We start from the raw sequence: 21,815 nt of genomic DNA on the forward strand, positions 1-21,815 counted from the left end.
TTTTATGTCTGATGAAGCTGGTGCAAATTGGAATGCTATTCGAACAGTCTTCAATGGCGGGCCAGATAATATCATGGAGGGACGTGAACAATCATGCCTATTTCATTGGGAGCAGAGTCTCCACAAATATGCTAAAAAGTGGATACCTCAACATCTAACAAATCAACACATTGATATGTGTGAGGACTGGAGAGCTTGTAAGACCATTGTGCTTGCATCTCAAAAGGCGCTTTCAATTCAAAAGTGGTGGAGACAACATCTATCTACAGAGAGCATCACAAGAGTGAGCAGATGGTTTAAATGGTGGGAGAAACGAATTTCACAATGGGGAGGAATTGGAACAGATGTAAGTATCTTTATGACAATCTATATTTTTAGAAAAATTTCTTTTCATACATGAAATTTATAAATTTTAATTCATGTTTTTTTGCATTTCATAGGGTGGTCTAAGTCCGTGGGAGCGGGCACAAATTCCCAATGTTAATTTATCAGAAAGTGTACATGCCAGTTGGTTAGCAGGTGAAGGTGGAAAGGGAAAAATATCCTTGTATGATGCATGTGTAACAAATGTTATAAACTCATATATTCAATGTGCAAAGCGTTTGGGATATACTACTGGGCGTTATATAGGAATGGGTCCCACAATGGAGACCTTGCTTTCTCGAGTTGAATCTCAGCAAACTCCAACTCCAACCAACGTGGCCCATCTATTACACGAGGCTGTTGCAGGGACTCCCATGTATGCACAGCCAATTTTGGATGGAGACAAAGAAATAGTACAACGCAAAAAGAGGGGCAGAACAGGAACAAGTAGCTCCCATCGGCCGGAATATGTCATGGAATCTAAGCAACGAAACCATCGCGGTCGACCAAAAAAAATCAAGTTTGATACCCAAGGACCAGGTATTTCTAACATTCCGCTGCAAATTAGTGACAGTGATGATGATATTGGATCTCAAAAAGAAACAACCACACCTTTGTCATCTAAAACAAACAATGTGTTTGAGAGTGATGTGCCATGCACTCAGTGGGCCCTCAAGAGAATGCCCATTCAAAGTCAAAGAAAATGTTTTGGAACAGTAGGGAGAAAAAATTGTGACAATATCTTGCATAGTCGCTCAATTGGTCTTGTTGCTCCATGTATATGGTCCGAAAGAATGTTCAAGGGTAAAACAATCGAGCAATGGTTATGGTTTTGTAATCATGATATTTTGCATACCCAATCAATCAAAAGACAAGTCAAAGATTTACCTCATGCTCCAAATGTTTCGCCAGTAGCAAGAGGGACAGATATCTCCACACAGGAACTTGCCGCGGTGCATCAGAGTGGATTTCGGACAGAGAATTCAATGGTAAATCCACAACCTCTTGCTGGCGACTGCAAAGAAGGTGGTGGCAGCTCGAGGAAGAAAAAGTGGAGGCATGGAATCTCTAAAGAGGCCATGAAGAAATTGGAAGCATGTAATAGTATGACAATTATATTTTTGGATGAAGTGAAAAGGTCTCAAGAGCATGTAAGTTTCCGAGTTCTCACAGAAAATAGTTATGAGATTCATATAAAACAGAGTCCAGCATGCACGTGTCCGGATTTTCAGAAGCGAGAGAATACCAACAAATCCTTTTTGGCATGCAAACATATGTACTATGTGTACACAAAAGTGCTCGGACTTGAACCTAAGGAGCACATGATTATTCATCAGCCAACCCTCTCACCAATGGACATCGCTTTTATTCTTGGACAACCAAGGATGATTTCTCCCTCCATTTAATTACAACTGGTTTGGTATGCTTCTTTCACTCAACTAGAATATTGATCTATGATATGAAAGTGTTTTTCTGTATTTATTTTGGTTTATTATACCTGTGATTATTTATCTTGAAAAAACATTGATTATGCAGCAAAGGATTTCAAATTTCAATCAAAAGATATGAAGCATCTTGCAAGCTATTTGGGAGCAAATTACTTACCTTTTAGAGTGACCATTACATTTATGGCGACTATCCTTTTTTATACTCTAATTTTGATCTTATCCTGTGGTAGTTTTGCAAATGTACTTACATCCTCAAACTTATGTTGTTTCAAAAAGCAATTGCTTGGGAAAAATAGTATTGTCTCTATCTGGCATTATTTTTGACTTCATCAAATTTATATATGCTGTGGATTATATTTAACTCTGAAATTAGTGTTGTCTCTATTCTGCATGATTTTTTACTTTATCGCATGTTTATATGCTGTGGATTATTTGACTCTGATCATATGCGTTGTGAGCATATTTGACTCTAATGGCATGAGTTGTGAAATGGTGATTTTATTTGTTTACATTTTTTCCGTCGTTATGCCCTCTCGCTCTCTCTCTCTTTGCGTAGTGATATACAACTCTATGATTTTACTTTCTCTCTCTAGAAGAGAAGTCACTCTCTCTCTCTCTCAAGGATTTATGATCTCTTCTTCCAATGGTAACTCGCATATATACTATCTCTCTAGAATTTATACTTTCTCTCTCCGTCAACCACACATATATGGAGTCTTATGACGATTGAAAATTACATTAAATAGATACTTTATGCTATGACACATATTTGGTTAAAAAAACTCTAAAGATTGCTAAAATTGTCAAAAAAACTTGAAATGAAAAACTCGCAAATGTTAAATCCCCGTTGGCCGGTGGCTGGTAGTCAATGGCCGGTGGCCAGTGGCCGAGTTTACGGTGGACTTGTCTTCTCAAGGGCAGCCACACATGGGCACATTGGAGAGCCCAGCTTGGACTTGTCTACACAAGCGTGGCTACACATGGCTGCCTCTCATGCAAAAGGGCAGCCCTTTTGGCCTATAAAAGGAGGCCCTCTCTCTCTCTCTCTCTCTACTCGATAATCTCTCATGTGTGAAAATTATCTCTCTCCATTAAGTAAACTACTCTAATATCTACTTAGGTATGTCCTATTTTCTAACATATAGCTTAGGCATTCACAACACCCCTATCCTCTCAAAAACACCTTCAAAAGATAGGATTCACACTCACAAGCCATTTCCTCCACACTTCTCAACACACACATGCTAGCGCCATTTAACTCACACACATTGCCAATGCTTGCTTCAACACACCCAACACACACGATCGCTCAAATTTTCACTCCCTTTGCACCACAAAAATGGGCTGCGGGCACACACTTCCATCGGCACCGACCCACGCAAAGAGCAAATAAAAGAGAGAGGGAGGGGTAAAAGATGCCAAAAAAGGGAATTCAATGGCCTTCCATTGCTTAGTCAAGGCATGTACAATCATCCAAGTGCCAAAATGGCAAGCTCGTTAAAAAAAAACTCCCTTCGAAACTCACACTTGGCTCTTTTTTTCTCCATTGTTCCAAAATCAAGTCCCAAAGTCCTCAATAATTACAAAAAAGGGTTTACAGGGGAGCCCCACCCTTTTTTAAGAAACTTTGATTTGATTGGACCCCTCGAGAGGCCTTGTTTTTTATCATTTTCCCAAAGATTGAAGCCTCAGACCAACTCCTTAATTGTCTCTCTCATATTCCACTTTGCCATGCTCCTTGAAGCCTTCACACTTCTGCTGGAATTAGGGTTGTAGGTCAAAACACAGAGGTTGGAGAAGAAAAAGGAAGCTCAAGGCACACAACAAAGAGTGTATTAGTTAGTGTGCAATAAAAAGATGAGATAGCCCTAGAGTGATGGACGTATATATAATTCACGGGGGGGAAAACATCCTAGTGAGGGAAAAAATGCCCTGGCGATCGTAAGTGTGTTCACACACATCACTACCACATGTATATGGAAAATCTGCCCTGGGAGTGATGCAATGAATGAGATCTAGCACATAGAGTATGGGGAAGTGCCATGCCCTGAGGACATGATCAGTACACAAAGGGGAGTAAGCCCAAAGCTTTGTGGAAAGCTTCAAACTTCTCATGAGACAATGCCTTTGTGAAAAGATCTGCAAGGTTGTACTGTGTTGGCACATAAGCCAACCCGATCTATCATGTTGAGAGCTTGTCCTTGACATAGTGGTAATGCACCTCAATGTGCTTTGTGCAAGTATGGAAAACTAGATTCCTTGAAACTACCAATGTGCTTTGATTGTAAGTATAGATAGTGTTGGTAGTATCATGTCCAACACACCCAAATCATCCATAAGGCGTTTGATCCATACACACTCAATTGTAGCTACGAAGACTGCTATGTACTGAGTCTCACAACTAGAAGTGGCCATAGTAGGTTGCTTCTTGCTCAATCATGAGATACACAAACTGCCAACCATGAGACAAAAACCACTTTGAACACTCGCATGTCAAAATAACCAGCCCAGTCTAAGTCAAAAAAAGCATGTAAGTCTGGCTACAATGATCCCCCTTTGGGATAAAACAAGCCAAGATGTAAAGTGCCACTCAAGAAGAGAAAAATACTCTTGCCAGCCTACCAATGCTTAGAACCTGGGCTATGCATGAATCTGTTGACTTGTGAGACTACAAACTGAATATTTGACCTCGTGCTACATACATAAATAAGGCAACCAACAACAATTTGATAAAGAGTGACATCAACAGGATCAACAACATCATGGAGACTCAATTTCAAACATTTTTCCATGCGAGTGGCAATAGGTTTGCAATCCTGAAGTCCAAACTCACATAGCAATGCCTCTATGTAACTTGTCTGACACAAGGGAATACCACCATCACATTGTATAAATTGTATACCCAAGTAATGATGCAACAACCCTAAATATTTCATCTTGAAAGTGGAATTCAACTCAGCCTTAAATTTAGCAATATGTCTCTCATTTGGTCCAGTAATCAGCAAATCATCCACATAGAGAACCATAATGATAAGTACATCACCCTTATGCTTTACGTACAATGTGCTTTCTGTTGGACTGTTACGAAAGCCTCGTTTGACCAAGTGAGTGTCAGCTTTCTCATACCAAGCATGAGGAGATTTCTTCAACCGATACAAAGCTTTCTTTCATTTGCACACTTTATCCTCTTGTCCTTTCTTGACAACAACCATGAGGCTACATTACATAAACTTCCTCAAATATGTCAGCATTCAAGAAAGAAGCAACAATGTGTGACTGATGTACATCCCAACATAAATGAGCTGCCAATGCACATAGAATTTTCACAGTAGTCATACAACAAGTGGGAGAAAAAGTATCTTCATAATCTATGCCTTTTTGCTGTGCATAACCCTTTATAACAAGTTGAGCCTTATAGCAATCAATCTCACCATCCAGCTTGCATTTGAAATGTGAAAATTGCCTGTACCTAATGTGGAAACTGCCCAAAATGAGGAGAAAAGGAAGTGGGAACAATACATTTTATATAGAACAAACCATAGAAGATTGCAGGGACTTCTTATGCCAAAAACAACACTGACAAAAAATTTGCACAAAAAGAAGAAATTGCCTATGCAGTACTGCCTGTAGTGGAAACGGATACCGAAATGAGCCCAAATATAAAACATTTTTTGACTTGCTAACACTTGTCAAAGCTCACATAAATTGGAGAAACTAGCAGGCATGTGTTGGAGCTGTTGGTGGCGACCAAGCCCTAGAGGATGCAACCTGCTATGATGCCAATTGTTGGAATAGTGCAATGTAAAGATGAGATAGCCCTAGAGTGATGGGCGTATATACAAGGCTGCTACCTCTATCCTCTCTCCTCTCTAGCTAGGAAACCTGCATCTCCTTCTTCAAGTCCACTTTTCCCTCCAAATACCTGTTGCAGCAGAGGTTTGAAACCTGCCTTCTCCATAGATGACCCAACCTCCCTTCCCCATAGATTACCCAACCTCACCTTCAAACCTGTGCATAAACCTCTAGATTTGAATCACTGCATACTTCTAGAGTATCTTCTTGAACACTTTCCTTGGTTCTTCATCATCATCTAGATTTGTAATGGTCTAACCTCATATATTAACATTGTTTTGAATATTAGGCACAAGAGCATTGTTTGATAAGATCATTAGGGTTCTTTCACCATATATATTGGTAAAAACAATGAGCTTTGTACCTATTTCTAATATTCTCATAACTTTGCTCACTATATTGGTTTTTGTTTCCATCTTCTAGGTAGAGATTTTTAGCGGTTTCATTGTATGTCATTGTATACATATTAGCATTGCTGGTTATGATGCACTAAGAACTATGTATATGAATGAATCTTGATTTTTTTTGCAGGGTGTGCTGCATTTCTTGAAAGGTGGGCATGGGAACTCCTTCGACACCTAGTTCAATTTTTTACGCATATTACATATATGTGTGAAGCCTTTTGAAAAGGCACCTCGAGATATGAGCTGTCGGATACTGGCTGTGAGGCCTTTTTGTATATAAACCCTTCCTTTTGTATATGAATCATAACATATGATGTAAATATATTGTATGTACACTATGGTCTATTGAGTGCGAGTCTCTCTCCTTTGTCTCTCTCTCTCTCTCTCTCTCTCTCTCTCTCTCTCTCTCTCTCTCTCTCTCTCTCTCTCTCTATTGTGTATAGCCATGGTTTTCCAAGCTTCAAGACACCTTGAGCTTATTTCCATTCAAACCCAACAACTGGTATCAGAGCACTAAGTTATGCTAGTTAGGCTTCTCATTATGAATTTGTGTAATTAGAATACCCTAATTATTATTTGTATTAAGTCCCTAATCGCCACTTGGGCAAGAGCATGCTCCACTACTCTTTGGAAATTAGGTGAAGGGGAACAGAACTCGCATTTTGCATTGGTTGTGTGTGCAATTTCTCAATTAGTGTTTTGCATTAGCACCATTCGGCTTCGATTTTTTATATAATTATTCCTTTGATTACTCTTTGTGTGAGTGTCTATTTGAAGTGTTACTTGTGTGTGGAAGTAGAACTCAACAAGAGCTTTTCATTGAGCTCTTAGTCTTTGCCCTCAGGAGATCGCAACATTGTCGATTTTTTTGCAAAAGATTGATTGTTTTGGCTTGTGTAAAAGCCCCTTCTAATTGTGCAAAAGCAGCTCAGAATCTTGTCTGTGTGCTTGAAGGCATTTTGTTTGGTGAAGAAAAGGTCCCAAGCCTTTAACTTATGTGGGAAGGCCCCTCCCTTTAAGGATGTTTCCTCTAACCTTTGGCTTGGGATACACAGCTTTCACGTGACGGGTACAAATGCACCAACCAACCTACTGTGCATCCTTTGCGAGTCGCAACCCCATGGTGCTCGACCTTGGAATCTCGGACCGCTAGCCTGCCTGCTTGACAGTTAACCTAGAGCCACCTACGGCTTATTGCCTACTGAGTAGCTGTTTCCCGATGGCCATCTATCACCCGCTGATCGCCTACAGATGCTCCAACTAATCCTGCCTTCCCGCGGCCCTGGTTGGTGCCAAGTCCCCAAGCCCGGTTTCCGACTTGCAACCTTGTCATCACGTCAACCCCATGTTTGTTGCCTGTGACACTAGCTGCATCACTGTCATTGTTGGGTCATTGACAAACCATCCTCGGAAAGGGCACAAGGTGGCCCACATGAACATTGCTCACACAAAGCCAATCAAAGCCAAGCACGCATGCACGCTCACAACTCGACTTAATTCTATATTTGCTTGTACCTTGCTCACAACAAATTCAAAGCTTCAAGAAGAGTCAAAAACACATTTTTAAGCCTCAAATGAAAAAAAAAAACATTCAAGCTTGAGTTACTCAAGAGGGAAATCCCGCTAGCTGAAAGGAAGCTTGACTAAGCAAAGCACCACATCAAGCTATGAACATTATTGTTGTATGAGTTCCAGGTGTCCTTTTTTGTTTCTTCAGGGCTTTAGTGAAGAGGAGCTTCTCAGGAGAGAAGAGTGACTTCACAAATCAAAATTATTAAGCGTTCGCACCTGCACTATTTTGTAAAATTGGGCAAGGCACTGCCATAGAGAGAGTCTCTCTATCAGTAAGACCAAGTTGCTGGTAGCTTTCACAAGTGTTTGCACCATTGAAGAGAAAGGAATCATAAAATTTAATGGGGAGTTTCCATACCTGTCAAACTAAGCTAATGGGATACTTAATGAAGAAAACATTATGGGCCGTAGTAAAAACATCTCTCAGTGATCACGAAGGCACATAAACCAGGGCTTCTACTGCACTCAATCAAGAAAAAGATGGAAAGACACTTGGCATTATAATTACTGCACTCCATGACAATTATGTATATTTTATAGATGAGTGCACACATGCATACGAGGCGTGGAGAGTTCTAGAAGAGAATTTGGAGCTGAAGCGAAACGAAGTAAAGTTAGCTTGAAACGACAACTTTACAAACTCACTATGCTCGAAGGGGAAGACATAGCCAGTTTGGTCAATAGGCTTACCAGCATGATTAGAGAATTGACCTACATCCAATGCGAAGTAGAAGAAGACAACAAAGTTGTAGTCCTTCTTAGTGTACTTCCTTACAACTACTACCATATTGTCATTGTTCTTGAAGAAAAGGAGCCAACTCCAGCACTTCAAGATGTGGTAAGTTCACTTCAGGCAGAAGAAAGGAAGCAGAAAAATCCACCTACACTGAAAAATGGGGCTTTAATAGCAAGAGAAGGTGAATCATCCATAGATTTCATATCATCTTCCAATGTCCAAAAATGCTATGACTATGGTAAAATGGGTCATATAGCTAAAGTACTATATCAATAAATTTTGTAGCACTTGCGGAAACAAGGGACATCCTACTTCTAGGTGCTATTCAAAAGTTCAAGATAGCAGTGGCAATAGTAACAACAAAGGCAAGAAAGCAGTGAGAGGAGCAGCACATATAGTCCAAGAAGAAGAAACTGAGGATAAAGGGGAATTTTCTTTCATTACAAATGTACTTTGAAGATCTGTTTCTACTCTCTCTAGTTCAAGGGGAGGTCTTTTTATCCTGTGTGGATAGTTGGGTCTTCATTATGTACGACATGCCCAAGGGGAGGGTTGAAAGGTGGGCATGGGAACTCCTTTGACACCTAGTTCAATTTTTGATGTGACCCATATTGCATATATGTGTGAAGCCTTTTGAAAAGGCACTTGGAGATATGAGCTGCCAGATACTGGTTGTGAGACCTTTTTGTATATAAACCCTTCCTTTTGTATATGAATCATAATATATGCTGTAAATATAATGTATGTACACTATGGTCTATTGAGTGTGAGTCTCTCTCCTTTCTCTCTCTCTCTCTCTCTCTCTCTCTCTCTCTCTCTCTCTCTCTCTCTCTCTCTCTCTCTCTCTCTACTATGTATGGCCATGGTTTTTCCAAGCTTCAAGCCACCTTGAGCTTATTGACATTCAAACCCAACATTTCTTTTCATGGCTTCTTTAGGTGCTTGTCAACCCAAGAGCGTTATTGAGTCATTAAGATGCAGCAATGTCCAAGATGACAGTGGGATTGCTAACGATTGCAAATGATTTATGCATGCCTTCACAATACAACCAAACTCAAGAGGTATACTAAAGGGGTCAATGAGACATATGGATTCTCAAGTGCACCATTGAAAGGGGAGAATGATTGATTCTAGGAAGAAAACTCAAGAAGGCAAGTTGCTAGCAAAGGTAAAACTTGTGTATATAGATTCACAATTGAAGCTTGATACATCCTTCTCTCAATTGAAGTTCCCTGTATAGTTTTATGCAAACTGCATAGTGCCCTACTTTTGCCTACATGTCTTTGATTGTCCCATTTATGCTTTTACCTCTTAGGTAAAGGAGGTAAAAGCATAAATGGGACATTATTTGGTGTATTTTTCTTTTATATATTTTTCCATCTAACTTTGTCGAGTGGGAGTCGGTGGAATCTTTTACAGGCAACTTTTAAGCTATACATGTGGACCTTGGAAATTTGTTATTGCAAAGTGTTTACCTTGAGAGATTGTCTCATAGAAGAAATTCTTCTATAGCCATCCTTATGTCACATCAAGGCAAAATGGATGCGGTAATCTGTCTCCCATTAACTTAATAAGCTTGGATAGTTTGCAATGGCCAAGACCAAACAATGCATTGGGACCAACAACCAAAAGAAGGATGGAGGTGGATCTGCATACTACAATGAAGTGTACCTATGGGTCAAACAAAGCTACTCTATTTCTCTACGCATGGTTTTTTATATTCCTATTATGTAAAGAACACAATTTTATCACCTGGAGAAGAGACATTTTTTACATGTAGGGGCATCTCATTCCCATGATGTATCATTGTACTAGCTTAACCACAAAGCCCTATCTTAATGAAAAAATTATTTTACATCCCATCTACGTGCATAGCTATGGATTGTAAATTTTAAGTTAAGTTCTTTTATTTTTCAATTCAATTTAGGTGGTGCTTTTGGTAGTTCATTAATTTTTGAGTTGTGAATGTGTTAACTTTGAAAGTCATCTGTGAAGTTTTAAATTTCATTTCTCCTTGTCATAAAACTCTATCTCTCCTGCTTTCTATGCGAGTTTCTCCCATCTACCTTCATGGCAACGCCCTAGGAGGCTCTCCTCATGTATCTAACAAAGATGGGCCTTTACTGATCACATCGATACACTAGTTCCCGTTTTTGAGGGCACAATTGACTTGGAAGCAACATCATCCATTCACATTGATGCATTCAAAGAGTTTGTACATGGAGGCACACACGTCCAAATATGAAATTGTTTTAAGGGAGTCACACCATGTGGTTGTTGATTAATTTTCTAAAGTATATGTACAAATCTGACAAGAATTTTCTATATTTTCTATTGATTTTATTCAAAGGGCTTGCTAAGAGGGACTACAAAATAGAGGATGAGGATGACCTCATTGACTTGGGCATGGGTTGTATAGGCACCCAATTCCTTAATTGGGACATGGTTCTAGCTTTGTAGGTGCCTGAGGACACAAAGAGGGCTAAGAAAAGAGTAAAAATCAAGCAAGAAGCTCTCGTAATCCTTGTGGACAAGAAAGATAGGGAGGTTGAAGAGATAAGTGAGCATTTGGTGGCCTCAATGGCACTTGTGATCCTATAGGACTCTGGCCCTGTAGACAACAAAGATTGAGTACTAAATGGAGATGAGGTGCTGGAGGACGTTTCCATCTACTCACTTTGCATGCAATGGTGATGGAGGGTGATCAATTTCTTTTCCTCAACAACATTTCAAACATTGTGGGACTTTGAGAGAATGAAAAATTCTAAATTATTTCACTTGCGCTCATTCATTGAGAATGGAGCTTAGGGAATTATGGAATCATGCTCTTTTAATATTTTTGTATATCATGCAAGGCCACTTCCTTGGCTCTCTATTTCCTATTCTTATTAGTCATTACTGGTGGGGGAGGAAGGGATTGTCCTTTCCATGCAAGTTCATGTACTTATTTCTAATCTTCTGGGGCTATCTATGTCTCTATGGTTTTAGCTATTTTTCTTCTTTCTTTGTCTTGTTCATCAATGATCTAGTCTTGTGTGCCCTCTCTACAAGAAGTCTAATTATCTAGAGAAATAGGGTCAATTAGAGAAAGATAGATGGTGGCTAGTGGTGGCAAGATCTGTACCAAAATTTCATGTGCGACAGGTTTGTTGAGTATTGCAAAGAACCTAGGATAGTTAGTGCACCATGGCACAAGTTTGGCCTATTGGATGTATTTTTGGGACGGGAAAGAGGATTTTTTCATGCGAGGCTATGTTTTCAAGGCAAGTTTGGCGAAATCAAGTGATAAATGCATCCAAAACCACGTCGAGGGGGTGTGCTGGTTTTGAGGACCCCAAAGAGTCAAAATAGCCATCTACGCGTATGGTGCACAGGCCACTCTTTGGGGTCCTCGATGTTGAGATGTCGAGCTCTACATCTTGAGCTGGCATCCACTACGGGTCTTGGCCGCTTACGGCATTTACTCACTGGCGCGTTAGGTGACCGACACGGAGGATCTCTGCCAGTGATTCTACAGCTGGACTACACTTATAGTGCCAGCCTAGTACGCTTCTAGCGAGTTCACACTTAGTGACCGCATGTACATATGTGCTACTTTTCAACTTTAGCACTTAGTCATTTTGTACTCTCTTTTGTAAGAAGAAGAAGAAGCTTTCCATCTCTGTGTGCTTTGTGCTTGTCTTGTGTAGCTCTCTTGAGTCCTCATTCTTTACATGGTATCAGAGCCTGGTGCAGGCAAGAGAGGCTAAGAGAGAAAGATCATCACAATCCCTTCGTTCGCAATCCACGACATGATGCCGAAGGCACCTCGTGCAGCGCAAATTGTTTTTGGGGTTTTTCGTACAAGTTTTTGAACAGGTCTCCAAAGTGCAGTACACAGAGATTTACTATACAAGTACAATGGTTGTATGTACGCTTGATTGTGGACACTCGTTGAGTGTAGAAAGCGTTACAGGTACCACGATAGCAGGTTCAACAAATCTGCAGGTTTTTGCAAATTGTAGATATTTTGTCTTAGTGCTTCAAGATGTCTGACGATTTCAGTCAGATTTTCACTGAGAAGCTTGAGAAAAATAACTACCCTGCATGGAAGTTCAGAATAAATAGTTTCCTAAAAGGAAAAGGTTATTGGGACTATGTAGAAGGAGACAATGAAAAGAAACCAGAGATTCCCGAGGCAAATGCTATAGCAGAACAAAGAAAAGCTTTGAGGGACTGGCAACAAGGCCAGAGCAAAGTGATGTATTGGCTTTCTACGAGCATCACAGATGGCATGATGGGCTATCTACAGGATGCTGAAACACCCGCCATTGCATGGAAAAACTTAGGCAGAGTGTTTGAGGTGAACACCAAGGCCAGGAAGCTTCAACTAAAGTCGGAGCTAAATCAGGTTAAGAGGAACAACATCTCCATCAATGATTATGCCTTGAAGATCAAGAGTATCATTGAGGCTCTTGGATCTATTAAAGTCTGAGTGGAAGACGATGAAATTGTTTGTGCATGTTTGGATGGTCTAGGAGATGAGTATGTACATTTCAGGTCTTCCATGAATACAAGAGACAACATCCCCGTGTTCCAAGATTTGATTTCTATGCTTATTCTTGAGGAGAAGAACCTTGGTCTTGACACATTTTCTTCTCGTGACAGAAATAGGTCTGAACAGGCCTTCTATTCTAACTCCAACAGAGGTAGAGGTCGTGGTCGAGGCCCAAGTGGTTGCAGAGGCCAATTTCGAGAAGGTCAATCAAATCAAAACAATACAGGTGGCAAGGGAAACCAGTCTCAAGTCAGGGGGAGTCAAAGAGGTCGTGGTGCAGGATCAAGCAGGCAGCAACATACTCCAGATAGCAGAGAATGTTGGACTTGTGGTGAAAGAGGTCACATGTCACGTGACTATCCAAAGGGAAAAGCAAGTGGAAAGAGAGAATAGGGCAACTATGCATCTACTAGCAGAGATATAGATAACAGCAAAAGCGAGCGCATGTTTGTTATGTAGCATGTAATTAATACAATGACTGCAGAGAATTCCACCCAAGATGATGTTTGGTATGTGGATTCAAGTGCCTCTAATCACATGACGTCTCGTGGAGAGTGGTTTAGAGATATGCGCAAACCAGATGTGTCAAGCTATGTGCAGACAGGAGATGACACAGCTCACCCCATTGCTCATGTAGGGGACATACCTCTAAATACAAAGAGTGGGAAATCAAAGTACTTAGCAGATGTACTTCATGTCCCAAACATTACAAAGAATCTTGTTTCTGTTGGACAAATGGTTGAGCAGGGTTTTCAGGTTCGTTTCAATCCGAATGGCTGTTATGTAGAAGAAATCCAGAATGGCTGTAAGCTGATCACAGAGGGCAAATGTGTGGGCAGAATGTTTACACTGAATGTAGACATGCCTGAGGTAAAAGCTGCGTTATTTGCACAGGGCATAGGTGTTGTGGTTGATGTTTACATTTGGCACAAACGCATTGGCCATGTCAATGAGCAGAGATTGTGCAGCATGCAATCAAAACAGATTGTAAAAGGTTTGCCCAAATTCAAGGTGGATGGTATGCATAAAGTGTGTGCAGCATGCCAGTTTGGAAAACAGTCAAAGGGCTCATTTCCACATGAGCGCAATGTATGTAAAAATCCACTCGAGGTGGTGCACACAGATGTTTGGGGTCCAACCGATACTGCAAGTATACATGGTTGCAGGTATTATGTCTCTTTCATTGATGACCATACAAGGAAAGTATGGGTCTACTTCATGCGTAACAAAAGTGAAGTGTTTGGTCACTTTCAGGACTTCAAAGTCATGATTGAGAAGGAGACAGATATGCAAATCAAGACATTGAGATCAGATGGAGGGGGAGAGTACTTCTCCAACGAGTTTTTTGATTTTTTGCGAATGCATGGTATACGCAGGCAGTTTACATGCAGATATACTCCACAACAGAATGGGGTCGCATAAAGGAAAAACAGGCACATTGCAGAGGTTGCATGTGCATTGATGAATGAGAAGAACATGCCTCATCATTTCTAGGCTGAAGCTGTAAATACAGTTGTGTACATTATGAACAGGACAGCTACAGCTGCGGTGCATGATGTAACACCTGAGGAAAAGTTTACAGGTACAAAGCCTGATTTGGCACACTTGAAAGTGTTTGGATACATAGCTTACGTGCATGTACCAGATGAGTTGAGTAGGAAATTGGATCCTAAAGCAGAGAAATGTATTCTTGTGGGATATTCCCTTGAACAAAAGGGGTACAGGTGCTACAATCCTACTACACGAGAATTACAAGTGAGCAGAGATGTAGTCTTTGATGAGATGAGCAGCTAGTACAGTAATGCACATGGCAGTATTGGGGCTGATGTATAAGATGATGTGGTTGTACAAAATGTGAGGCCACAGTCACAGGTTTTGAGTGGACCACAAGAGTCCTCTTCTCGTGGCTCTGTTGAGAATCCATGGAATGGTAGACTACGTATGCAGGTTGAGACTAAGTACGAGTACTCATCCTACTGCTGCCTTTGAGTGGGTCATTTCAATACTGTTACACGCATGCTATTAATAAAATAGGTTTGAATGCACGGTGCTCATTCTTCTCAACATGCATATGTAGGTTATGGCTCGACAGGAAGTAGTAGAAGAACTAGTTGTTGAGATAGCCTGTCATCTTGAAGGGCTGATCGTTTGGCCAGAGAAACACTTTTATGTCTTCGGGAGAGAAAGGCCACCAATACGCATTTCAAGAATAGTTATAGATGACACTAGGTGGTGGCCTGAGAATATGGCTTTAGTTCTTTTGAAAGAAACCTTAAATCCACTTAATTATTACAAAGTAGTTTTCCATGATGAAAATTGTATATCTCCAAGGATTTTAAGTGATAGGCTTGCTGTGATTAAAAGCCTTATTCCGAGCAAGAAATTGTGTCTTGCATGAATGTATCCATCATTTATGTTAAAAGATCCAACAAGCATGTTCACAATAGTCTTTTACTGTATGTGACTCTCCAATTAATGAAGTTGCAGAATGCTGCAAAGTTATATCTGATTTGTATATGCGACTTATAGTACTTGGTACTACAACCTTTGACACTTGCATCATGTACATGCAATCCATTGCTCTATGGCAGACATACAGTCCTTTTGCCACCTTTGAGTGGGTCATTCGCATATTGACACACGCATGTTATTAATAAAATAGTTTTTGAATGCACGGTGCTCATTCTCATAAATATCTAATTTGTATATGTGACTTAGAATATGTGGTACTACAACCTTTGCCACTAGCATCATGTGCAAACTTGTTTTTTTGGGTCACTATGGTCCGTGTAACCATGGCTCATGACATTTAGGTGATACATGCATACATGGCTTCCACCTCCAAGACTTTCAAGTGTGCATGCACATATAAATGTGCATTTACATTGGAAGGATATCAAATGCTGAGCAGAAGCACCTTTTTTCAACATAGAAAACAGGAGGCACTCCATAAAGTTCACCCAGTTGTCCATTACAACAGAAATTTAGAAGCCCTTCAAGGTCAATCACCTAATGTGAATGAGCTTGATAGTACACCACCTCTCCAGAGTGCATCCGACAATGACACCACACGAAGAATGTGGTGTACATGTTCTGCATTTTTCCAGGGTGGAAAATATGTTGGGAAAACGACATTTTTCAGGCATGCACAACTAAGGAGTGTTGCAGGCAATCTAGCAAGTGAGCTTGGGTTTGTAAATCGAGATGGTGTGGAGGTAAGATACTTTGATGACAATATCCCAGACGTGGAACCATCATAGGCTTCTTTGAATGTGGAAGAGGGCTTTGAAGAGGGCATAGAGGTGAGATCGGCAAGTACAACTGGAGCAGATGAAGACTGCCAACAACCTTCTTGTCGAGATCATGCACCGCTTGGAATTGCAATTTTATCAAAGATCATTCAATTCCAGACATTATGGGATGAATATCAGGTTCCCATTAGCGGTCAAGACGAAATGCTTCGTCTACTATTCGGTGACATGGGTGGGGCAAAAATAGGCAAGCATGACTCCAGTAGGGAGGAACCAAGCCTAAGCAAAATCTTGGTTCGACTTGAACATGATTGGGATGGTTTTTTGTTTGATAACTATAGGGTGCCTGCTTGCTGGGAGCAATTGCAATCTCTATTTCAAGGGCTTGGTATGGTACAACCTCTTCGATATAGAGTCTGCATGGGTGAAGAAGGGAATCGCCATGAGCTAGAGCTCCTACGTCCAAGCAAGGAGGACAACTATGAAGGATGTAGTGTGGAAATTTGTGCATGCATCACTAATAGTAGAAAAAGGAAAGCGAAGCGTGATTGCTTGGCATGTTGTGAAAGGTGCCCAAGTTGTCAAAAGCCTCGCAAGGAGACACTAGCCTTTGATTATCTCCCCGTTGGAAGACAGATTGAGCTTATGTTGAAGAGCAAGTCTTTGTGTCATGGCATGCTCTCCATGTGGAGAAACCAAGATAAGTGGTTGGGAAAGCCACCTGAACTACAACCGGAGTTTATCCATGATTTTTGGGATGGTGCAAAATGTCGTATAGTCCAGCACTTTTGGGACCCACATGCCACATTTGAGCTTCCAGTTATTTGTACAACCCCAGGGTGTAAAAAGGTGTACTTAACATTTCCTCCTTCATCCCGTCCGCAGGAGATTCAACAAGGGTGGAATGAGGAGACTCAAGAATATATTTTCGTATGTAGAGATTGTCGCAGACGTGTAGTCTCTAATAAGCGATTGATTGAGGTATGGTTTTAGGGTCATTCGCATGCTATTTTTATTTACTTTTTTTATTTTTTGAGTATTTTCATATGGCATAATAATTTTCCAGGGAGATCCCCGTAACCTGGCACTTCTATTGCATTGGGGTGGGTTCCAATCCTCTCGCACCACACAGAAAGATAGTGGGGTTGTAGAGATAAAAATTTTGAACATGGGCAAGTCTTCCAATGCTAGTGTAGTCCCAGTACTGTTCCTCCCATTTAGCTCCAAGAAAGTAGCCCGAAACAATAGTGGTCTATTTGGTGCTTTTCTACGTCCTCTTATGGAGGAATTGCAAGACTTGTTCATGTCAGGAATAAAAGTACACTACAACTATGATGTCAACAAAATATTTGGCATGGGAACTGAGCGGCAACAAACATGCATATTACGTGGGATGCTTATGATGGTCAGTGGAGACCATCCTGCCCAGTGCAAAATAGGACTCTTCAAGGACGGTGGCAAGGAGGGTTGTCGAAGAGACAAGCCCAAAGCAACTCTTGATGCTAGTAATTCAATGTATAGAGGGCGATATGTTTATGATGACAATAGACGACAAGCAAGATATCCACCAACAAAACGCTCCATTTTGGAAATGTCCAATGCAGTAACTCAGGCCAGAAGAGCAACCTCTCAAACTCAAAGAGAGACTAATCTTGCACATGCAGGACTATCTGGAGAGTCAGTGTTATGGAAGTTCTTTGACTTATATGGCTTTGACTTGTCACGTGACTTGGTGTATGATACAATGCATGTTCTTCCATTGAATTTGTTCAGTAAGTATACATCAAATGCCATGCGAGGATTGCAAAATGAATCGAAAAAGAAGGTGGATGAATGTTGCAAGCTTGTATACAAGCTTGCACCACCATCAATTCGCAATGGCAGGTGGCCACACACTCCTAGCAAGTACTTTGAAAGTTTTAAGGCAGAGGAAAATCAAAAATTTGTTCAGTGGTGTCTGCCATATGTATTGAGCGTCATCAACGAGGTATCAAGACCCATGTATGAGCTTGGTCTTCTACTAATAGACATTGCACACACATTTTACAATTTTAGTCGTGAAAAGGGTTGGACAAAGGAGAGTATCAAGATAATGCGATCATTGTTCTCATCTTGGCGAGTAAGGAGCGAGTAATTCTTTGGTCCAAACTCTTCACCATTGGAGCATGTTGCTGGGAATGGGGAATTGCTTGATGACATTATCAGGCATGGATCTCATGATGTATATTGGTGTTACATTTTTGAAAGGATGGTCTCCATATACATGGGAGTGAAGACAAATAAAAAAAGCAATGAGATAACTTATGTCGACTTTTACAAGCGCGTTTTGTTTACATGGGTTACTCGCATACTTCAAGAGGAGAAGGATGGATTCCTGCTGCACGAGAGGAATTTGTCATTCTTACACCAAAGGTTGATACTACCAGATGATTTCACTCTACTGCATCCTATGAGTCCACGATGCTCTATCTTCCATGAAAAAGGGCTCTTGGAACTCTCATCTCTAACAAGAGCCAGGAAGCTATGGCATAAGATTTTGGCAGATTATGAACCGGCTTACTGCCACAACATGATTAGAGTCAAAGGGATTGGTATAAGCAAGAAGAAACGCACAAAGAGATGCCTTTCAGATGAGGAGAAAAGTTACTTTCAGCAAATGTGGGCGATGACAGTTAGTGAAGGAGAAAATACTACAGTCACAACCTACCAAATGATACTTTACCAGGGTGAGGCTTTTAAAGTTGGTGATCATGTGACTGTAAAGCAGGACAATGATGATACTGATGCTCTTCTTGTAGGGCATTGGAAGGCCAAAATAAAAAAATTGTTCTCTATCGAGCACAATGGTCAATATTATTTGTATTTTGGGGCAGAGTATTATAGACAATGCATATCCTCACACAATGGGGTTGACGAACTAATAGTTCATCATGCAACTGGAATGAGCATTGTACAACAACAAACTATGCCGTACACTTGGGATTGTGTAGGACCAATCTCATCTTTGATGCATAAGTTCATACCTCTTCCGTTGACAGGTAACAGGCTAGTAGCATATGAGGTGAAGGATTTGATTCAAAGAAAGCGGCTTACAACTCTCGGAGAGGTCGGACATGCACCCCCTTGGTTAGAGGTTGGTGATATCGTTCTAGCAACCAAAAGTGATGGTGAAGATGATCTTGTACACGCAGTTGTTAGAGAGATTGACTACCAGGGCAAAAAATGCAAATTAGCTTGGCTAGTACATGATAGTCTTGATCATTGTACATGGAGGATACAACGCCAGCAGTACGAAGAGAGAGATTGGAACTCATGCAAAGTAGTGATACATGACTTTATTGTAGTTAGTAGGAGGTGCATGTCTTCAAGAAGTGGTGCACAATTAAATTTGCCAGTAGTTTGGAGATGCACAAGTGCTTAGCCTTTGATGTATCAAACATTAAAATACTTTAATTGATTGGAAAAAATATTTTGTTGTGGTTTTTAAGTTTTGTTTACACTTATGATTTAAAGTATAACTTGTGACATTGTAGCTATTACATGGCTTCTCCATCTGCAACGATGTCTCTCAAAGAGACAATAGCAATGCTAGAGAAAAGGGTAAAAGAGCTAGAATCAAGTGGTGGAGAGTCCTCTAAGGCTGATCATAAGAATAGTAAGGCAGTTGGAAGATTGTCTCAACGGCATAGCAAGGCTATACAAGTTGCAAAGGAAGACACAGTTGAAAAACCAGTTCCGACATATGAGCAACTCTTCCGCTTCCCACTCAAGAAAAGTGATAGAGATCCATCTCTCTTGTATGGAAAAGAGTTCCTTGCAAAGTATTACGCTGATAGTGCACATGCAATCCATTGCTCCAATCTGAGAACTGTTAGAGGTTGGATGAAAGCATTTGATTCCAAGCTTTGTGACCTACGGCACAATCTAGAGGGGAAGGATGAACTTATGAGCTTCATTCAAGAGCACCATGATGAAATTGAGGAGGTGACGTTCCGTGGTGCAGAGTACCATTGGAAAGTGGAGGACATCTACACATTTTGCTTGCGTCACAGGCAAGCAAAGCGAAAGAATGAAAAGAAAAAATCAACACTGGTCAATACCACAAATTTAATATCTGTAAGCCACATTATCATTATTTTCTCATTGTTTTTAGCTATCATAATAAGATTGATTATGTGAAGTTGTGCACTGTAGGGAACCGACTTAGTGAATACAAAGGCGGAAGACAAAGAAAAATAGCTTGTGGGAGTTTCTACATTCTTTATTTTTTTTGTTTATTTTCAATTAAAGTTATTTAGAAATGTTATACATAAATTGTAGATCGAGGAAAATTATTTACAACCCATCAATGAGGAAGTGTATCATCCTCATATTGACTTTGAGAAAGACCAGAATTATTCAGAGGCAATTATCATTGGCATGCAAGTTGAAGCCCTTCTAGATGTATGTTTTCTCAACTTATACTATGTCGAATTATTTTGTACGCTTTCTTTAATCTAGTTATTTCCTTTTAGGATGTAGAAGAAGAGGATGAGGCTTTAGCTTCAAATGGTTCTTTCTTGGCTCTTATTGAAGATGTCACAAAGGTATGTCTATGTTATTGTCCTTTACAATAATTAAACTAGCTATGTATTTAATGTGTTTTATTGTGAGAACATGCAAAGGTTGATCTCATTAAAGAACAAATGGATTTTGAGAGCTCTCATGAGGAAAATCAAGTGGATGTGAGCTCTAGAAAGAGCAAGCGTGCACCTAAGGTTTACTCACATCTTTTAACTTTTATATGCTTCATACCCTTGTATGCTTTGAGCTTTAACCTGACATTTTTTGATGCAGTGGAATCAAAAGATGATGGATATGATGCAGACTAAAAAGGCAAAAAAAGATTGCACCAAGAAAAAGGTAGTTGTTATCTATTGCCCAAACTTTCATAGTCTAGAGCTCTAACTTAACTTTTATGCTTTCAATTTTCTATGCATACAGAGTGTATTGAAGAATGTTCTTAATGAAAGTGTTACTCTTCAAAACACAAAGGCCTTCAATGAACTCTCAAATGGGTCTCATGAATATGTAAGGAGATTGACTTTAGTTGTACTCATCTTTTGGCATGGATTAAGCTTTTTCAATTAAGTAGTGACTTTTTACAATTGAACTTTTATTTAGGATATGAACTTTGATAAAGACGACCAAGAGACGATTTTAATCAAGTTTTTAGAGGTTCCAACAGTTGATGCATTGTATATTACGCTAAAGGCTAGTTTCAATCTAGCAAAGCGTAGTACGGATTTCATAGGACATCGTCAAGAGCAAAGTGTGGATGGAATGCGCTCATCATTTGTAGTGTACCTTTTGGCCACAAATAAAGTTAGGATTTCCAAATGTGACTCTTCTCCACTAAGTGTGGATGATGTAATTGTGGTTGAGTGATGTTATGCTAATTTGATTATTTTACTTGAGACCCAGAGAAAGGGTGAACATTCTTGCATCAACTATTTTCAATTGTTAAATTTATGTTAGATTGAATTCTTCAAAAAGCTACTGTGAGTTACTCTTATATGTTGTTCTTTTCTAATGAGGTAGTCTCTGCTCCAAATACCCATGCATAATGAGTTCGATGCAAAGATTTAATTTCTTTGATGCAAGATCTACGAC

At 40.1% G+C, this 21,815-nt stretch overlaps 1 protein-coding gene across 1 annotated transcript; it reads left to right on the forward strand.

Moving 5' to 3' along the window:
* Positions 1–15,740: 15,740 nt before the first annotated feature.
* On the forward strand, positions 15,741–21,590 carry LOC147421406 (uncharacterized). Its single transcript, XM_086503462.1, has 9 exons — positions 15,741–16,343; positions 18,523–18,889; positions 19,738–20,279; positions 20,484–20,606; positions 20,678–20,749; positions 20,828–20,920; positions 21,000–21,065; positions 21,147–21,233; positions 21,327–21,590. The coding sequence occupies exons 2-9, from the start codon at positions 18,613–18,615 to the stop codon at positions 21,588–21,590; spliced, it is 1,524 nt and encodes a 507-aa protein (XP_086359588.1). The 5' UTR covers positions 15,741–16,343; positions 18,523–18,612.
* Positions 21,591–21,815: the final 225 nt, after the last annotated feature.

Source organism: Adiantum capillus-veneris, chromosome 27 (assembly GCF_014529385.1).
Source record: "Adiantum capillus-veneris isolate H3 chromosome 27, ASM1452938v2, whole genome shotgun sequence".
NCBI classification, from domain to species: domain Eukaryota; kingdom Viridiplantae; phylum Streptophyta; class Polypodiopsida; order Polypodiales; family Pteridaceae; genus Adiantum; species Adiantum capillus-veneris.